Here is a 16,534-nt window from a genome sequence, read left to right as displayed (position 1 = left end):
GAGGGCTGCCCATAGGTAGGGCCATTCAATCGTGTCAAATGCCATCGTGGCATCAAGGGAAGCGACTACTGCTGGCTCGTCGAGAATAGAAGCTCTCGCGAGGACACTATGGAGCCTACGCAAATTAAGAGCAGTGTTTCTGTGGGGGATGAAGCCGGATTGATCCGGGTGGATCAGGTCACAAATCACAGCAAGCATCCGATTGGCCAGCACCTTAGCGAGGATTTTGGGTTCCGCATTAAGGAGGGAGATGGGGCGGTACGAGGCACACCGGTCACGAGGTTTGCCATCCTTATAAATGACCACTATAGTAGCGAGGCGCTGCTCAAGGGGGAGGCATCCAGCCTCAACCGCCTCGAGAAACATGTGACGCAGGTGGGCGGCCATCTTGTCGGGGCAAAGCTTGTAGAGTTCAATGGGGAGACCATTAGGACCCATTGCCTTACCCGAGCGAAGGGAACGGATTGCAAGGGCAATCTCATCGACAGTAAAGGGGGCCTCTATAGCAAGGCAGTCCGCATCAGACACAGTAGGCAGAGCAATGTCACGTAGGAGTAGCCTGGAGTCGGCCTCATCTCGGTCACTAACAGGCGTATAAACCGTACGGAAGTGGTCAACAAAGCACTCAACAATCTCACCCGGATCAGAGACAGTCACACCAGAATCACGAACAATGGAGGGAACAACACGACTCGCACGCTCAGTCTTATCCAACCACGCAAGAAGCTTGCTAGCTTTGTCACCCACATCATACAGTCGACCAAGTTGATTAGACCGCATCAATTTAGCAGCATCCGTGACACAGGCTTTATAGTCTACTTGCTTCAATTCCAATTCATGCAACAGTGCAGGCGTGTCATTCCCACCCAACTCGCTTTCAAGCGCAGTGATATCAGTTTCAAGAGCCACAACAGCCTCTCTCTTGACCCTACGCTCAGTGGCAATGAGTGACAGGGCGGAACCCCGAATAACCGTCTTAAAGGCCTCCCAGAGAACGGTGGGGGAAGTGACTGAGCCCATATTCTCAGAAAAATAGCAATCTATTGCCTTAATCAAGTCTGAGCGGAGCCGGGGGTTTCGAAAGTGCCAAGGAGGAATCGGGGGAACTCTGTTACCAGGAAGACCGCCCACAGAAATCGTAATTAGCAGGGGGGAGTGGTCCGAGATACCCCGGGGGAGATGTCGAATCTCACGAACAGTAGACAAAGTGGAGGCTAGCATAAGAAAATAGTCAATGCGGGAGAGGCTGCCGTGCGCACCAGAGTGAAAAGTGTATTGGTGGAGTGTGGGATGTAGTGAGCGCCAGACATCAACCAAACCAAAAGTGTCAGCCATTTCACTGAGCCACATCTGGGACTGTGGCAATACTCTAGGGGGTAGCCTGTCGCAGTCGCCGGACATGACAGAATTGAAGTCCCCGCCCAGGACCAGCAAGCCGTCTGGCAGCCCAAGGAGAGTCCTGCCTAAATCAGCATAAGTGGTAGCCTGCAGTCCCGGGGGGATATAGACAACAACAAACACGACCTGCTTACCCTCCCACCTCCCCGAAACAGCAGCATACCGCCCACGTTCATCAAGGATAACATCGTCGATAGCAAGAGCAAGGGAAGACCTTACCATAATACCCACACCCCGGGAACCCGAGGTGAAACCCGCATGTGCAACCAGTCGATAACCCCGGCGGTCTAAGGCCTTGCAAGCATTGCCAATCAAGTGGGTCTCCTGAAGAAACACAACATCAGGGGCGTGGCGCCTCAAGAATTGCAGTACAATGCCCCGCTTAATCCTGTCACCCAAACCATTTACGTTCCAAGAAAGAATCCGCATTTCACCCCCCCCCCATTGCGACGAAAACATTCCACACCCACCCCCCAGCAGAACCCACTATGAAAAGTCATTGCAAGATGTGAAGTACCATGGAACAAAGAACAAAACAGATTAAACAAAACAGAACCAAGTCCCCAAACACCAACCCCAAGACCCAAACCCGTTACAACACCCCCCTCCCTGCACCCCTGCTGACTAAAAAGCCACCCCCAACTGCAGTGTGCCTGTCGCCCCATACTTCTACACAAAGAACCCCCCGAGGAGGAAGGGAGAAATCACCCGTTACCGCACCGCCACGGGCAGAGTCATTAGGGAATAAGTCAATGTACACAGAACGTTTCATAGTCTCAATCGGAACCTCTGGGGCATCTGTTACTCCTGGGCCGCTGCACCACCTTCCGCACCACCAGGGCCTTCGCTCCCAAAGTCATCTGCCGGCAACGAGTCCAGCCAGTCGGCTACACGTTCAGGTTGATCAAAGAAATAGGCACGCTCCCGATATTCGATCCGGAGCCGGGCCGGAAACAGCATGGCATATTTCAGTCCCCGGTCCCTTAGACGACGCTTCACTCCAAGGAAACCTGATCTTTGTCGCTGCACTTGAGGAGTGAAATCGGGATAGATGGAGACAGAGTTATTGTCATACTTCAGGGGACCATGTTTACGGGCGGCCTGGAGGATAGCATCCCTGTCCCGGTAGTGAAAAAGCCTGGCGATGATAGGCCTCGGTGGGTTCCCCGGCTTCACTCGACCTCCAGGAAAACGATAGGCGCGCTCCACGGCAAAGAACTTACTAAGTCCCGCCGGAGCCAATTGGGCGACTATGAGTTCCTCGACCAAGAGATCGGTCGCTACAGCACCATCACCTTCCGGCACTCCGACAAGGCGTATGTTGTTCCGCCTGGCCCTGTTATCATAGTCCTCCATCCGCTTAAGCAGTAAGTCGTGCGATGCACGCAGATTGCCAATTTCGGACTGCGCCTCAGCCATGTCGGTCACCAGGCTCGACGTCTTGAGATCTAGTGCCTTCACCCGCTCATTTGTTTTGGCCAAGTCGGCCCGAATCAGAGTCACATCCACCGCCACCGTGTCTATTTTGGTCACCGGGGCTTCAAATTGTTGACTCATGTCGGACTTGAGTCCAGTAATGGCAGCCATTAGGTCTTGGAGCGACACTTCCGAAGTAGACGATGTGTCTGTTGGAAGTCCTTCAGCACCCATACATACGGTCCCGGGGGAGCCCCTCGGCTGGGTGTAGCGTTCGATCATGTTTGATTGGATCGATCCCCCCCGGGTTGCCGCCTTCCGACGTTTTTCGGCCTCCACTTTCGTCGCCATCTCGCATTCAGTGTCGGTCAGATAGCCAGGGGAGGTGACGAGAAGGTAGAAAAGTCTCGAAACTCCGATGCGCCACTGAGACAGAGGTGTCGCAGCCTCCTCGCCAGTCCAACGGAGGATAGTGCAGGCTGAGAGGGCCGCAGGCAAGGCCGAGTAGGAGGAGACAGGAACAAAGAAAAGGAAACCGAAAGTGAAAGCAATACACCTCCGGCGGGCCAGATGCCAGGCAGCCGTTGTTGTTCAATTACAGGTCGGCCAAAGTGGGCAGCCGAGTCCCCGGTCGCGCCCGCGGGCAGGCCAGAAAGTTGCAAAGTTCAGAAAAATGGTCCCCAGGGTCCGATTTTGACCAGAGAAGGATCAGTAGCATCAGCGATGATGGCGCTGCAAAAGCCCGTCAAAATGACCAGGATAGGTGAAGGATAGATAAAGAAGGACGGTGCGGGTCTCGGGAGCTCTCTGCTCACGCGACCATCTTGGATGCCCGCGTAGCTCCTCCTCTCCTAAGACATTCTTAAAAAGGGTATGGCTGTTGCATTCATTTGCGCAGCAAAACGGCGTATGTTTACTATTACCTAGATGGCTTGTTGATCAAGTGGAACAAACAAAGCAAGGCTTCAACTCTCTTTGCCCTTTTCCTTTTTTAAATTAATTTTTTAAGGCTGTTTAGGTCTGCACATCAAGTCAACATGGATCCCTATGCCAGTTCTCAACTACATACGTGCAACACTTAACACAATAAAGTGAGAACTGTATGTTTCCGTGGACAGAATATCTACCATTTTAAAGAAATATCACAGGCTGATGCAAACCCAGTTTCTAACCGCATGTCAGGTCTTCTTCCCTCTAGGATCAATGGTGGTGTGCATATTCCGTATACCCAATGCTCCGCTTCACTTGAGACCCCTGCAGCTTTATATGGAAGATCAGTTGTCTCAATAGAAAGCCGTTTGTAAAGACAAGATTGCCCTATCTTCCCAAGACAAGGAACCACTCAAATGGGGGTGCAAAGCGCTGAATCTAATGAACAGTAGGCCTCTTTGTTACGACTTGCCAACCGAGACCATTGTTAAGGATGCATCCCTAATAGAATGGGCAGCCCACCTACAAGATCTATATTTTCAAGGAGTGTGGTTGAAGAAACAACAATTTTATCACATAAATGCCATGGGAATGAAAGTAATCTATCTGGCACTGATGTACCTTTCTCCCATGTTGTCAACAAACGGCCTCAGCAGTCATGGTTTTCCATTGTCATGGAGCCTCTTCATCGTAATTCATTCAACCAAGACGAATCAAGGGTATAACCCTGATACACAGCCCCTGAGCTTTGTTATATGGCACCGGAGGTTTCTTATCGTGAATCCACAATGTATGATGATCCTAGAAAAGGCACAAAGCCCTATATCCGACATATTGTACGCAGCAGAATATTATGCTTACCACTTCACTCAACAAAAATCCATTATGCACCACTATTTAATATAGTATTCAGTTTCTATTAGCACTAAAACATAAGGTTAGTTCACACATTGATCCTTATTCATTAGGTATCTGTGGCAAAATAGGGGGAAACACATGCCCATATTAAACTTGCAGTCGGTAAAACCCTTCTGGAAAGATCTGAATATGTCGCCCGTTCAGCAACAATTCCAGCCCTGGATCTAGTTTTGCTCCTTGCAGGACTTTTAGATCATCCCATGTAGTCCATATATTCTTGTGTTTCCTGGAGTTGGCTTGCAAGCTAGTCTTTCCTTTACACCATCACCTTGTCGTGAAGGGTCACTTAGTTACTAACCCTTCTCATAGATTACACTTATCTACAAATACGTAAATCAATACCATCTAGAGTGGTAGTAGGCACACCCATATATATCTATTTTTTGTACAGATTATTGTATCATCTTTTCATATAAAAAAAACGCTGTATCCACAACAGAGCGATCTCTAATGACTGGATGCACAAAGAGCTGTCAAATGATCATGCAAACCCCTTTCTTCCTTGTCCCTCGTGATCAGAGACTCGCGCTAATAGTTTTGCCCTGCGATATCATTAGAAACTCCTAGCCAAGTTATTCCTAGCGAGATTAATTGTAATTTGGTAAACATGCCACATCCTCTATGCTCAAAAATGCTCCACCAGGGATTTTATGGGTAATGTATCCCTTACCCACATTTGCAAAGAGGATATTTGGTCCTCCTCGCACATTCACATGAGACGGTATGAAATTCAATCTAGAAGAGAGGCTCTGCTGGGTAAGAAGAAATTCTGTCAGTACCGTCAAAAACACATTTGCTCTGTGATTTCCCCACTTCCTCACTCTAGTTTCAGGAAATTGAGGGTACTGCTTTATAGTAAATGCAAAGCATGTGAACATACAGTAGAATACATGCTGCGGGTTAAATTATTACTTGGCTATAACTGTTTTGCAGCTAGTTCTACTGTAAAATGTCAGTGGCCCTCCCACATATTTTTTATGTAATGGTAACTTGCAACATGCTTGGGAGGGGGGGGGGGGCAATTAGATGTGGCGTCTGTGTCCTAATGCATTGTAGGTTTTAGGGACACGTAATGAGTCATTTGAGTCATTCCTGAAACCAAAGTAAAAATGTCACAATAAATGTGTAATTTCCCAGACACACACGTAGGTGGCAGAAATGTGTATAGCACGTAAATCTATAACTGCAGCAAGCTACAGAACGATAGTTGCAGGTAAGTTAATTTCTTTTTTATACATTAAACAAAAATAAAAAAGACTGCGTAAAAAGAACGGGGGATGTTTCAAGGAGATGATTAAGTCAAAGCAATGCTTGTAATGGCTGTTCTTTAAACTTTTTTGAGAAAATAATTTGAATGAAAAGTTCTTGTGGTTCAAGATCATAAATCAGACTGATTATAGAAATCCTTTTTTCGAGTTCCTTTATGATATTAACCATTTATATATTTTATCATTTTTAAATATGTACGCCTCCTTGTCCATGCATTCTCATTACCACTTTCTGCTTCTTCCAAGGTCCTTTGTTGCAAAATCTCATGTTTACAAAATTAACTTTCTTAAAAGAGTTTTGCATATTCTTTGCTATGTGCTGAGATGAGACCACAGGAATGTCCATGTCCCACAGCTGAGATTTTTCTAGTTTGTGAAACCCTTGATGCAGATTTAATATGTTACTAACTGCTTCTGGGCACTTCTATAAGCCTACACTCTACAGTTTCAGACGTAGATGCAGTTTTCAATCGTCTGGCAGATGGAAATCGTGAGGTAGTTTTCCCTTTAAAAAGAAACTGAAAACGTTTGTGGGGCTGATAGTCTGAATCCATTGATACAAAATATAATTGGGAATTCTGAAATTTCCAGGGTTGAGATTGAGGCCGAAACCTATAAAGGCACTTTATAGGTGGATGATATTTTATTCTTCAATGCAACGGCCAAATTATCTTTGACCGTTAGAACCTAAGAACTTGGAAAATTCTCTCAGGGTTAAAAGTAAATTATTCCAAGTCTATTGGCCTGGGGGGGTCTCAGAATCAAATCTAACCCTAAATTACATATTGCAATCTTGTGGATTTGCCTTGGCCATGCAGTCTGGAATACCTAGGAATGAAATACCAGCAATGTTAAAGAAAATGTACAATATCAATAGCCCTGCATTATTAGATACCTTGTTTAACCGCATCGCTGCAGCGGCTTTTCCCGCTGTGTGCGGCATTTTTAAAATTACTGCGTGCTCGTCATCAGCACACGGCAGGTAAGCTTGATGACGAGCTGAGCTAGTCATCAGCATCGAAGTGGTTAAGGACCTTTAGCACTGGGAAGAGTTAAATGTCATGGTTTGACTGCATAGTATGAACCTTATACCTCGACTACTCTCAAACCTTACCAATGATATTAACTACCAATATGCTAAGAGGGATCCCAGTGAAATTGATCGCATATACATGGGGAGGGAAGGCCACCAGAATGACAACATTCAAACAAAATGAGGGTGGTCTGGCTTTCCCCTATGTAGAAGAATACATACACACCACCCACCTCAGACCCTTAATGGGCTTTGCCACAGCACATAATCAAAAATATTGTGTTTGAGTGAAAGCAGCATACTCAATTAGGCCACTTCTCCTTTTTACCTTGGTCCAGAATGAGGGAAGAAAATAGTTTGCTAAATACCACCTAAATTAAATTGCCACACGGAAAAAAGTATTCATGTGGCAAAGTGACATTTTACCCATCAACAGTGTGTCCCATATATCAAAATTCCGACTTCCAACTGAGGTCCCAAGATAAAGGTTTTATAATCCGATTGTACTGAAGCAACTTGGGAAATCTTAATGAAAATAAAATGTCACCCCAAGGTCTTGCCTTCATGTTAACAAACATGGGGAATAGAACAATCTGAGCCATACAAATATAATTAGATTGAGCAAAAGGCACAGGAAAAAAGCTTCAACCACATGTGATGAGGCAAATACAAACAATAACTGACAACAAACTGAAGCTTAATACCCTCACGCTGGTTTTATAGGACAGGTGAGGATTCGGATATATACCCTACCTACCACAACAGGCAAACCTTTAATTCCTATGCTCATAGCAGCAAGACTTATCATTGCACTATGCTGGAAATTGTCCCCCACACCTGTTACACAGTGATCAAATGGAGGTCAAACGTATGGGCAGTTTACACCAGGGAGAAATTAAAATCATTCATGCCACAATGAATCCAGATGTAAGGATCTGGGGTCCCTTCCTTTCGTAGACAAAAAGAATCAAGGTATTCAAAAAGCAGGTCATTCTAAGATCTGGAATATTTTACCCTAACTCGTTCTAGTGAACATGTTTTTTGTCTATGGAAATGCATATTTTGTTATGCCTGTACAGGAAATCTGTATAGTATTATACTGTATTCTCTGAGGTGTTTTTCAGGGAAAGACAAGACTAAGGTACATTGAAAAAATATGTATACTACTTGAATGGTCATTTTTTTAAATAAGTATTTTAATGATAAAAGAAAAGTAAAGCTGCTTCATATAAAAGCAACATATCTGAAATTATTCAAATATGCCCTTCAATTTGGGTGTAGTTTTCATTTTCAAGTGCCATTAAGTCAGTGAACTCCAAGATAGTTTCTCCAGCTTCTCTTTCCACCACCAGGCTGACTATGCTTGCTTACAATTAACTATCACCCTTGTGTGATTTACTGTGTCTCATCCCAGGGTATGTAAAATAGTGGAAATACTAAAACTAGTCAATCTTGCAGCTGCTTTCATGCGCTCCCCTTTTAAAGTATTTCTATATGACGGAAGAAAGTGCCCATTGTTGAAGGGGTTTGAAGTAAACTGGAGAGACTATGCACTCGAATCCAAGCTTCCAAAGTATGCAGGTGCTAGGTTCAGTAAAAATTATTTGAAGAAGTTTTTTATTTTTTAAGAAAATAATTCTCTGCAGTTGAGTTTTGAGTAATTGGTGTATCCCAGATTTGGGACCCAAAGTCTATCTGCACCTTTATAATGCTCTAGAATAGTTGAGATTATTTTCACTCTATGCTTGATCCTAAAACACATTGTTGCAAAATTCAATAAAATGGTGTTTCACTTTACATGTCTTGCTCATATTGCATTGTCGCTCATTCTTAACCTGACACAAAGTGCTGTACCCACTCAAGAGGGGTGCTATAGAATATAGTTTTGATTTTAATGTTTTATCCGGGTGCCATGTTCTATTTTAAAATTTTAACTACATTGTAGTCTTAAACAATAAAACGGTGCCATCAGCTGAAAGCAGTGTTGTAATCTTTTCTCCTACCAATCGTTGATTATCCAGTCAGGAGAGACTAGCTCATTTATAAAAGGGAAGATGGTAGGGGGGGACAAGGATGTAGCCCTGGCGTATGCCATAGTTAACGAGCTCTCCACCTCACTTACCGCTCCCCAAGTACCCCATTTAACCTAGGTACATTTGGGTGTATGGACCCTGATGCAACAGAGACAACAGAAAGTAAGTGATGTGGGTCCCAAATGCCTTCAAGTACCCTATGTCAGCATACAGAGGCACCCTCTTGAAACACAAATTAGAAAATTATTAAATGGGTACCTATTTTTAGGTCTCAGCTACGAGCCCACGCAAGCAGTTTATTTGAAAAAATACCTATTGCCAACTTGGTGCGTACCCATCACTAACCATTGGTTGACTTTATCACTCTAATTTGCTCAATTTTTATTTGTTAGCGTATGTGGGCTTTCCGTCCTCTATTTGTCACCTGGCGCATGGCCTCTCCATTTGTCCTTCCATTTCTTAATTTTCAGGCACTACATTTTTCTTTTTGTTCAAGTACTTCATGATGTGCATGTTTTCCTATTTTCTCCCTCATGTACTCCTCTCCACCCCCCTCCACTTCCCTCTGTTCTCTCTTGTGTGCTTCTTCTCCAACCCCTCAGTGTTGCACTCACCTTAGTGTGCTTCTCCCCCTATGTTCCTTTCTTGCCCATCTGCTCCCGTGCTCCAATTTGCGTTCTCTCGCTCCTGTTGTATACTTATCCTCCAGTCCTTTGTTGCATCCCCTCGTACTCCATGTTGCTTACCCTCTGTCCTCCATGCCCCAGCCCGCTCCCTCTGTGTTGCTTCTCCCACTTGCTATTGGGGAAAAAACACTTTTGTGCTACTCATTTTGTTTGTTTGCCTATCCAATACTGATTGGTAAATGAAAAAAAACACCTTTGTCATTTTGTTGGAATGTGTATGAAACTACGACATGATGCAGCAGCCACAATCCTGTAAATGCCTCTATTCTTTAGGGTTTCCTTTTTAGCCATTCTGTGCAGATTAGCTAAAAACAAGTGTCAAAGCGAATGGGTCCCAAATGTGAGACCTACTGGCTTTGCCAATGCTTGTTTGAGATAGTAACCTTATCAGTGTGAAAAATACTGTTTTTCCTCATTTCAGCATTCATGCCAAAAAGGACCACTTTCACAAATACTGTTTGTGCAAAATCAAGAAGGCTGATAAAACTGTAATTTTCAGGAGTGTTGAGAAACCCTTCTCCGTAGATGGACACTTCCTATGCACAGGGCCATCAAAGCTAGTCAGAGAGACAGTTTGCTGCAGCACTGGATACGGGGTTTTTATTTGTGTCTCAGTGGGTAATTTGTCTAGACCTCTGGGGCTTTACCCGCTTTCTGGCTCATGATGGCTTCTTTGGTTTTCTCCAGGTTAAATACAGTTGATGCTCTACACGTAGGAATGACGGAATTCTCATAGAATGCTGAAAAATATTACACATTGATCTTTGGTTGTCTGAACTTCTGATTTATCGGACACAGCTCAAGTGGAACTACTAACATTCAAATTGAAGAGTAGTTGCTTTTTAGTTCCAATAGCCCCCTACTAGTGTAGACTGTTGGGAGGTCTGCCCTTCTTCCTTTTCCCTCATGATCACAGACTCATCTTCTAATTGGTGCAACTGCCCCTGCCCCTCCGAATTCAACATCTGTTTATTCTGAACTTCCTTAAGGGGCTTTCCTTTCTGCTGTCTACAATGCTTAACGAATCATGACCCAGCATGACCTTTAATGTACATTATTGATTTGGGGAGATTTGTTATATAGGATACCACCAAATTGCACATCCTAGGCACGCCACGTTGAGAGACATTTAGATGTTAGAGCAAAAAGACTTTGAGCGTTAGTAAAATAACCTTGTACATTTCACTGTGAGAAAGCCAGTGGATTCCCTTTGAAGACTGATGCAGTCGTTAGAGATCACAACATTCCCATTTAAAATGTCACTGATGGCATTAAAGGAGTTAAGAATGTCTTAAATGATGGCATAAGGGCTTGTGATCACTTTCTGCTTTATGAATCACTTTCCTATGTTTAAGTAAATGGCTCTTTCACTCAACAAACATAACTTCTATCAGGCCTGAAAACCCTGTATCCCTGGAGTTTGGGGCTGGACCATAAATCTGAGCATATTCAACTATTATATGCACTTAAACTGTTTCTAATCTGCCGCACTGCCATCTGTGCCTAAGCTATACCTAATCGTTTAACAAAGATTCTCCCTATTTGGGTAACTTCAACGCCTACCTTCCTTCCCCATTAACTTGGTGACATCCAAATTCGGTTCAAACTAAATCCCCAGCTAGGATTCTAGAAATATTGCACTCCATTTTTATCATTTAGATAGATGTAGCAAATTAGAGAGATAATTGATCAATATTAACTTGCTAATTCACATTTGTTGAACTGTAGGTGAATGAAATTAAGGGCCTGACGAGGACTTTTGAAATTCTTAGCAAAAACATCTGATCTAATCACTCAATAACAGCACCCAACATCATGAAGCAGAAGATGAACTTCTTGGATAAGCCTATGTGTCTCCAGTTTGTCCCAGTGTAAGTTTAGGCACACCAAATGGGTAAATAGAATGGCATATCTAAATTTGGAGTTATGGGCTACCAAAAGTGCATTTCAGATCATATAAGTATTAGTAACCAATGTGCCTAATATTATGAAAGGTGTTAAAATGCCTGTCAAATACACTAATGGTATTAGACTGCCTGAGAGCAGATAGGGGGTCTTGGTCTTTGATAAAAATGTCATTATCCTTGAAAATGTGGACTAATGAGCAACTTCCTACTGCATTTTACATATATATTACACCTTTTGTATAATTATCATATTAACCATATTCTGCTTTGCAGGAGGATTTAACACCAAGTGATATGGAAAATATAATTGATGATCTGAAAGCTGACAAAGTACCAGAACCTGGTCCAAGGTAATCACCCAAGTTACTTTTATTTTTACTGTATGAGCAAAATGGATTGTAGCATACATATTGTCTTGAACATCTGTACGGTGTTTACCATGCTTAAATTTTCTCACTATTAATGGGAATCTGCATTTTCCAGCAGTGCCACGTGTGCCTGAATTTAAATCTCGCTGGATATTTTCTGAAGTGGCTAGAAGTGTCAATCTCTCATAGTGTCTCATCTGTATTATTGGAGTAAACCTTCATTTCAGATACTTTGCAGAATTTGTTATGGCCAATTTGTTTAAAATTCAACTGCTAGCAAAGTATTGTCCTTTAATCTCATCACAAACTGTAGAGTTTAGATTTGGGTGCAAGTACTTGCATCGCTTATCAGTTCAGTTCATAAGCTTTTATTCGATATGCAAGATATCTTGTAAGCACATATAAAATACAAGCATTACAATTTCAAAACAGAAGAACAATGCTACAAGAAGCCAGTAGAAAAGTTATTTTAAAAAAGATAAAAGGACAATAAATTAGCTAAAAATGGATTAAACAGCTACTGACAATCTCTTACAACGAATAAGCCAAAACTGTTTTAAAAATTTTGCTATACCGCACACTATTGGGGGGGAAGTGTCCGTAGTTAAAATACGCAGAGCTTCTAGGTGGTTACGTGTGCCCATGTTCCGACAAAGAGGTTTTAGCCAAAAACTCCTGGGCCTTGCATAGTCAGGGCATTCAAATAAGACATGCGCAATAGACTCAACCCTGTTCGGGCAACATGCACAATTGGGGGAAGTACGAGCAAATGATGACCATTTTGATACCACAGCACCTACAGGGAGGGATCCAACTCTAAATTTAAAATAAAGTGCTCGGTCAAAGGGGATGGTAATCATGTCCAGGTAGGGTTCAAAGGCCACAGAGTCTTTAATTTGTAAAAAAGCAACAGTAGATTTGCAATGGTTAGAGTTGGTGATTAGACGCTCCGAAGTCCATTTCCAATAAAGGGCCTTAACGACTTCTTTTGGAGGGGCTGAACGTGATGACCAGCAGTCCCCTAGCCCGATGTTCTCCAGGAGATTTTTAGTTTCTCTTAACCATTTTATCTTGGCCCAACCCCCCAGACTCATAATTTCCCCCAAGGCATCAGCATAGGATTTTAGTTCTTCACCCCTCCAGATTCGTGTCCATAGGAGGAGCGGTCGGAGCTGGGCCTGGTCTTTGATGTTTTTACAGCCCGTGTCCAACCACACTGGTACAGATGGGGTGCTCAGTGGAATGGAGATAATGGATTTCAATAACTTGCTCTCCGCTGTCACTAGGGCGTCCATTCGGCAGTGGCCCCACAGTTCTGCCCCATACAAGGCGGATGACACTACTTTGGCCTTGTAGATATCAATTACTGGGGTGAGTGATCTCCTGGGTGAGGCCCTGAACTCCCTCATGAGAGCTCCTCCTACTCTCTTGTGGTTGAGAACCATTTTACCGATGTGGTTTCCCCAGGACATCCTATCTGTAATCCGAATACTGAGGTAATCGAATTCGGCTACTTTCTCTAAGGGGGTCGAGTTAAGGGTAGGAGGGCGGCCCAGTTTCTTAGGGGGATTTAGGACTAGGTATTTTGTTTTGTCCACGTTTATTGTTAACCCCTTTGCGGTACAGAACTCCTGGAACCGTGTTAGCAATTTCTGCAGGCCTTGTGGGGTTTTTGAAATCAGGAGCGTATCGTCCGCAAAGAGTAGGGTGGGGATGCGGGCTCCTCCGAGACAGGGGGCGTCGGCTGGCTCTTGCTGAAGATGTTTTACCACCCCGTTCACATATAATGAGAAAAGGGTGGGAGCCAAGACACAGCCCTGTCTTACGCCCCTGGAGACTGGTATCTTCTCGGTGAGCTCACCGTTTTTACCCCAGCGGACCTGTGCGTAGGTATGGGTGTGGAGGCTAATGAGGAGGGATAAAATGTAAGGAGGTAGTCCTAACTCATAAAGAGCCCTCCAAAGCTCTTCCCGGGGAACCAGGTCAAAGGCAGTCTTCAGGTCTATAAAGGCCAAATAAAGACTACCCTTGCCTAGTTCCACCACCTTCCACCCCAATAGTGCCAGCCTAAACACCTGCTCGATTGTCCCCATACCAGCCCGAAAACCTGCCTGGAAGTCTGATAAGATTTTGTTCTCCTCCACCCAGTGGAGAATCCTTCCAAGGATAGCTTTACCAGCTATCTTTTGGGTGGAGTCTATCAGACTTATAGGGCGGTAATTCCCCGGTGTTTCCCTACACCCTTTTTTGTAGATCGGGACCACCACTGCCCCTTTCCAGGATTCTGGCACTGCCCCTCCCATCATGATATCATTTAAAAGAGCTGCTATAACCCTCGCCCACTCCGCAGGGAAAGCTCTCATAAGGTCCCCCGGAAGGCCATCCGGGCCCGCTGCCTTACGGGGCGCTACCCAGCCTATAACCCCCTCAATCTCGAGGGGAGTGAAGAGATCATAGGCATGAGGTTCAATTTCCCGTATAAGATCGAATCCCTCGTTCAGTTCCCCATTGGGAGGGAGGTAAAGGGCCCCAAAGTGTTTTACCCAATTTTGGGGCGGGATGTTACAGGGTCTCACAAGTACATCGGGTTTATTACGTGTGCTTATGAGATTCCAGAAGGCCCTTGAATCCCTGCTTTTACTAGCCTGGAGCAGGTCGTCCCAAAATTTTTCTTCCCACTCCCTTCTAGCAAGTTTAAGGGATTTGTTATAGGCCTTCCTTGCTTCCTGTATCACACTTTGGGACTTAAGTTTTACCGCCTCAACTAGCCTTGTCTTTTGGGCCCTACAAGTTTGGGTATACCAACCCTCTCCTGTTTTTTTAAGAACTTTATTTCCCGTCTTGTGTGGGTGCATAGTGAACACGTTGGTTAAGGCTTCTACCAGGGAGACGAAAAGCCCACTAGCTCTACCCACCCCTTCCGGGGAGTTTCCTAGGGTTGTTACTGCTTGGTTTAAGAGGGATTGAATTTCCCCTACCTTTGCCTCGGATAAGACCAGTCTCGCCCACTTTAGTCGCCTGCCACAGGGGGAGACTTCAGACTCATCCGGGGGTACGGCTACCTGGGTAACATTGTCCCTTTTTAAACTGCACCACCACTGAGCCATGGCTAGGGAGAGTGGATTGTGGTCACTTTCGGATGATGGAACCACCTGCATATCCCTTACATAGGGCCATAAGAGTACATCTATTAGTAGATAGTCTAGCCTCGAGGTGTGACCTGGCCTATTGTATGTGTGGGCACCCCCCCTATCCGAGGGTGTCCTCCCATTGACTGCCCTTAGGTTGAATTCGATGCTCAGTGAATATAGCTGGAGCGCCACTTCTGTCCACCTTCTGATTGGTGGGATTTCTAGTACCGGTATCCCCATCCTGGAGTCCTCCTCATCCTGATCGAGGGAAACGTCCGAGCCCAATGGCTCGAACGTACAGTTCAAGTCACCTGCAACCAATGTACGTGTTTTATGGGGGGTATTATTTAGCAAGGTCTCAAGGAGAGATATTACCGGGGACTTTCTCCCACCCTTGGTTCCCCGGGCATAGACATTATAAACGTTTAAGACAGTTCTTCCCCTTTGGTCTCTTAGGGTTATGTTTTGGATGTCCGGGGAACCTGTGGGGAACTCCACTACCCTGCAGTCTAAGGAAGCCGCAACCCAGATAAGAAGTCCGCCCGAAGGTCGCCCTCTCCCTGTTTCCGAGACTTGTGCGGGGGCGGAGTAGGAAGAAAATCCCACCCTGTGGACTGGGACCCGGCTCCAAGTTTCTTGGAAAAGGCACACGGAATGCTCATCCACCCAGGCTGTAACTTCCGGGAGGGCAAGTTTTCTTGCAATCCCTGCGACATTCCAGCTGAAAACCTTAAAGACTAGGTCCGTCACAGCTGGGTTGCCATTGGGAGCTATACTGCCCCTATCTGTGGACCTCCTCGGAGACATCTGGAGGGGTGGGGGACCTTTTGGGGAGGCGGAGGAAACTTCTATTTCGCTTATGGGGTTTGTTTGAGTGAGTGGAACTCCTGCTGGCTCTACTCTGCTACCAGTTTCCAGTCAATGAGACCCCGATGTGCACAATTGGTTCTCCCTGGTACCCCCCGAGACCCCAGCCCAATTTTGGATAATAAAAGGGGAACAAGAACTTGCTTCAATTGGGCTAACAATTTGCCTGGGGTAAAAATAAGAAAGATCTACCACCTTAACCCCCGGGGCCCCCATATTCTTAATAGGGGTACAAATCGATGGGACTACTCTTGGGTCTTGGAAGTTTATAATTATACAATCTCCCTCCTGTGTTTTTCTCCCCTGTCCTACCCAACCCACTCTTCGGACACTTAAAATAATACCATCCACACCCAACGGGATTGGCTTGTTTGCCTTCAGCCAATGAATACACTTATTCTTAAGTGACGAATGGTTTTCCACCTGGCCATCCTTTAAAGGAGGCACGTTTACCATGACAGCAACGTAAGGTTGGCAGTCCGGAGGGAGGTTTACTGGTGGGATTCGTCGCACTGGATTATTGAGGACCGATGGGGGGGTAATGGGGGCAGTAGGTTGGGATACAGACCTAGGGGCTTT

General features: G+C 45.0%; 1 protein-coding gene across 1 annotated transcript in view; it reads left to right on the top strand.

Moving 5' to 3' along the window:
- NDUFV2 (NADH:ubiquinone oxidoreductase core subunit V2) overlaps positions 1–16,534 on the top strand; it is a 194,900-nt gene that overhangs the window by 172,211 nt on the left and 6,155 nt on the right. The window contains exon 7 of the mRNA XM_086964949.1: positions 11,863–11,939. Within this exon, the coding sequence (XP_086821075.1) occupies positions 11,863–11,939 (77 nt within the window). The remainder of the gene's footprint in view (positions 1–11,862; positions 11,940–16,534) is intronic.

This window comes from Lissotriton vulgaris, chromosome 4_1 (assembly GCF_964263255.1).
Source record: "Lissotriton vulgaris chromosome 4_1, aLisVul1.2, whole genome shotgun sequence".
Lineage (NCBI taxonomy): Eukaryota > Metazoa > Chordata > Amphibia > Caudata > Salamandridae > Lissotriton > Lissotriton vulgaris.
This window is presented reverse-complemented; position numbering and strand designations above follow the sequence as displayed.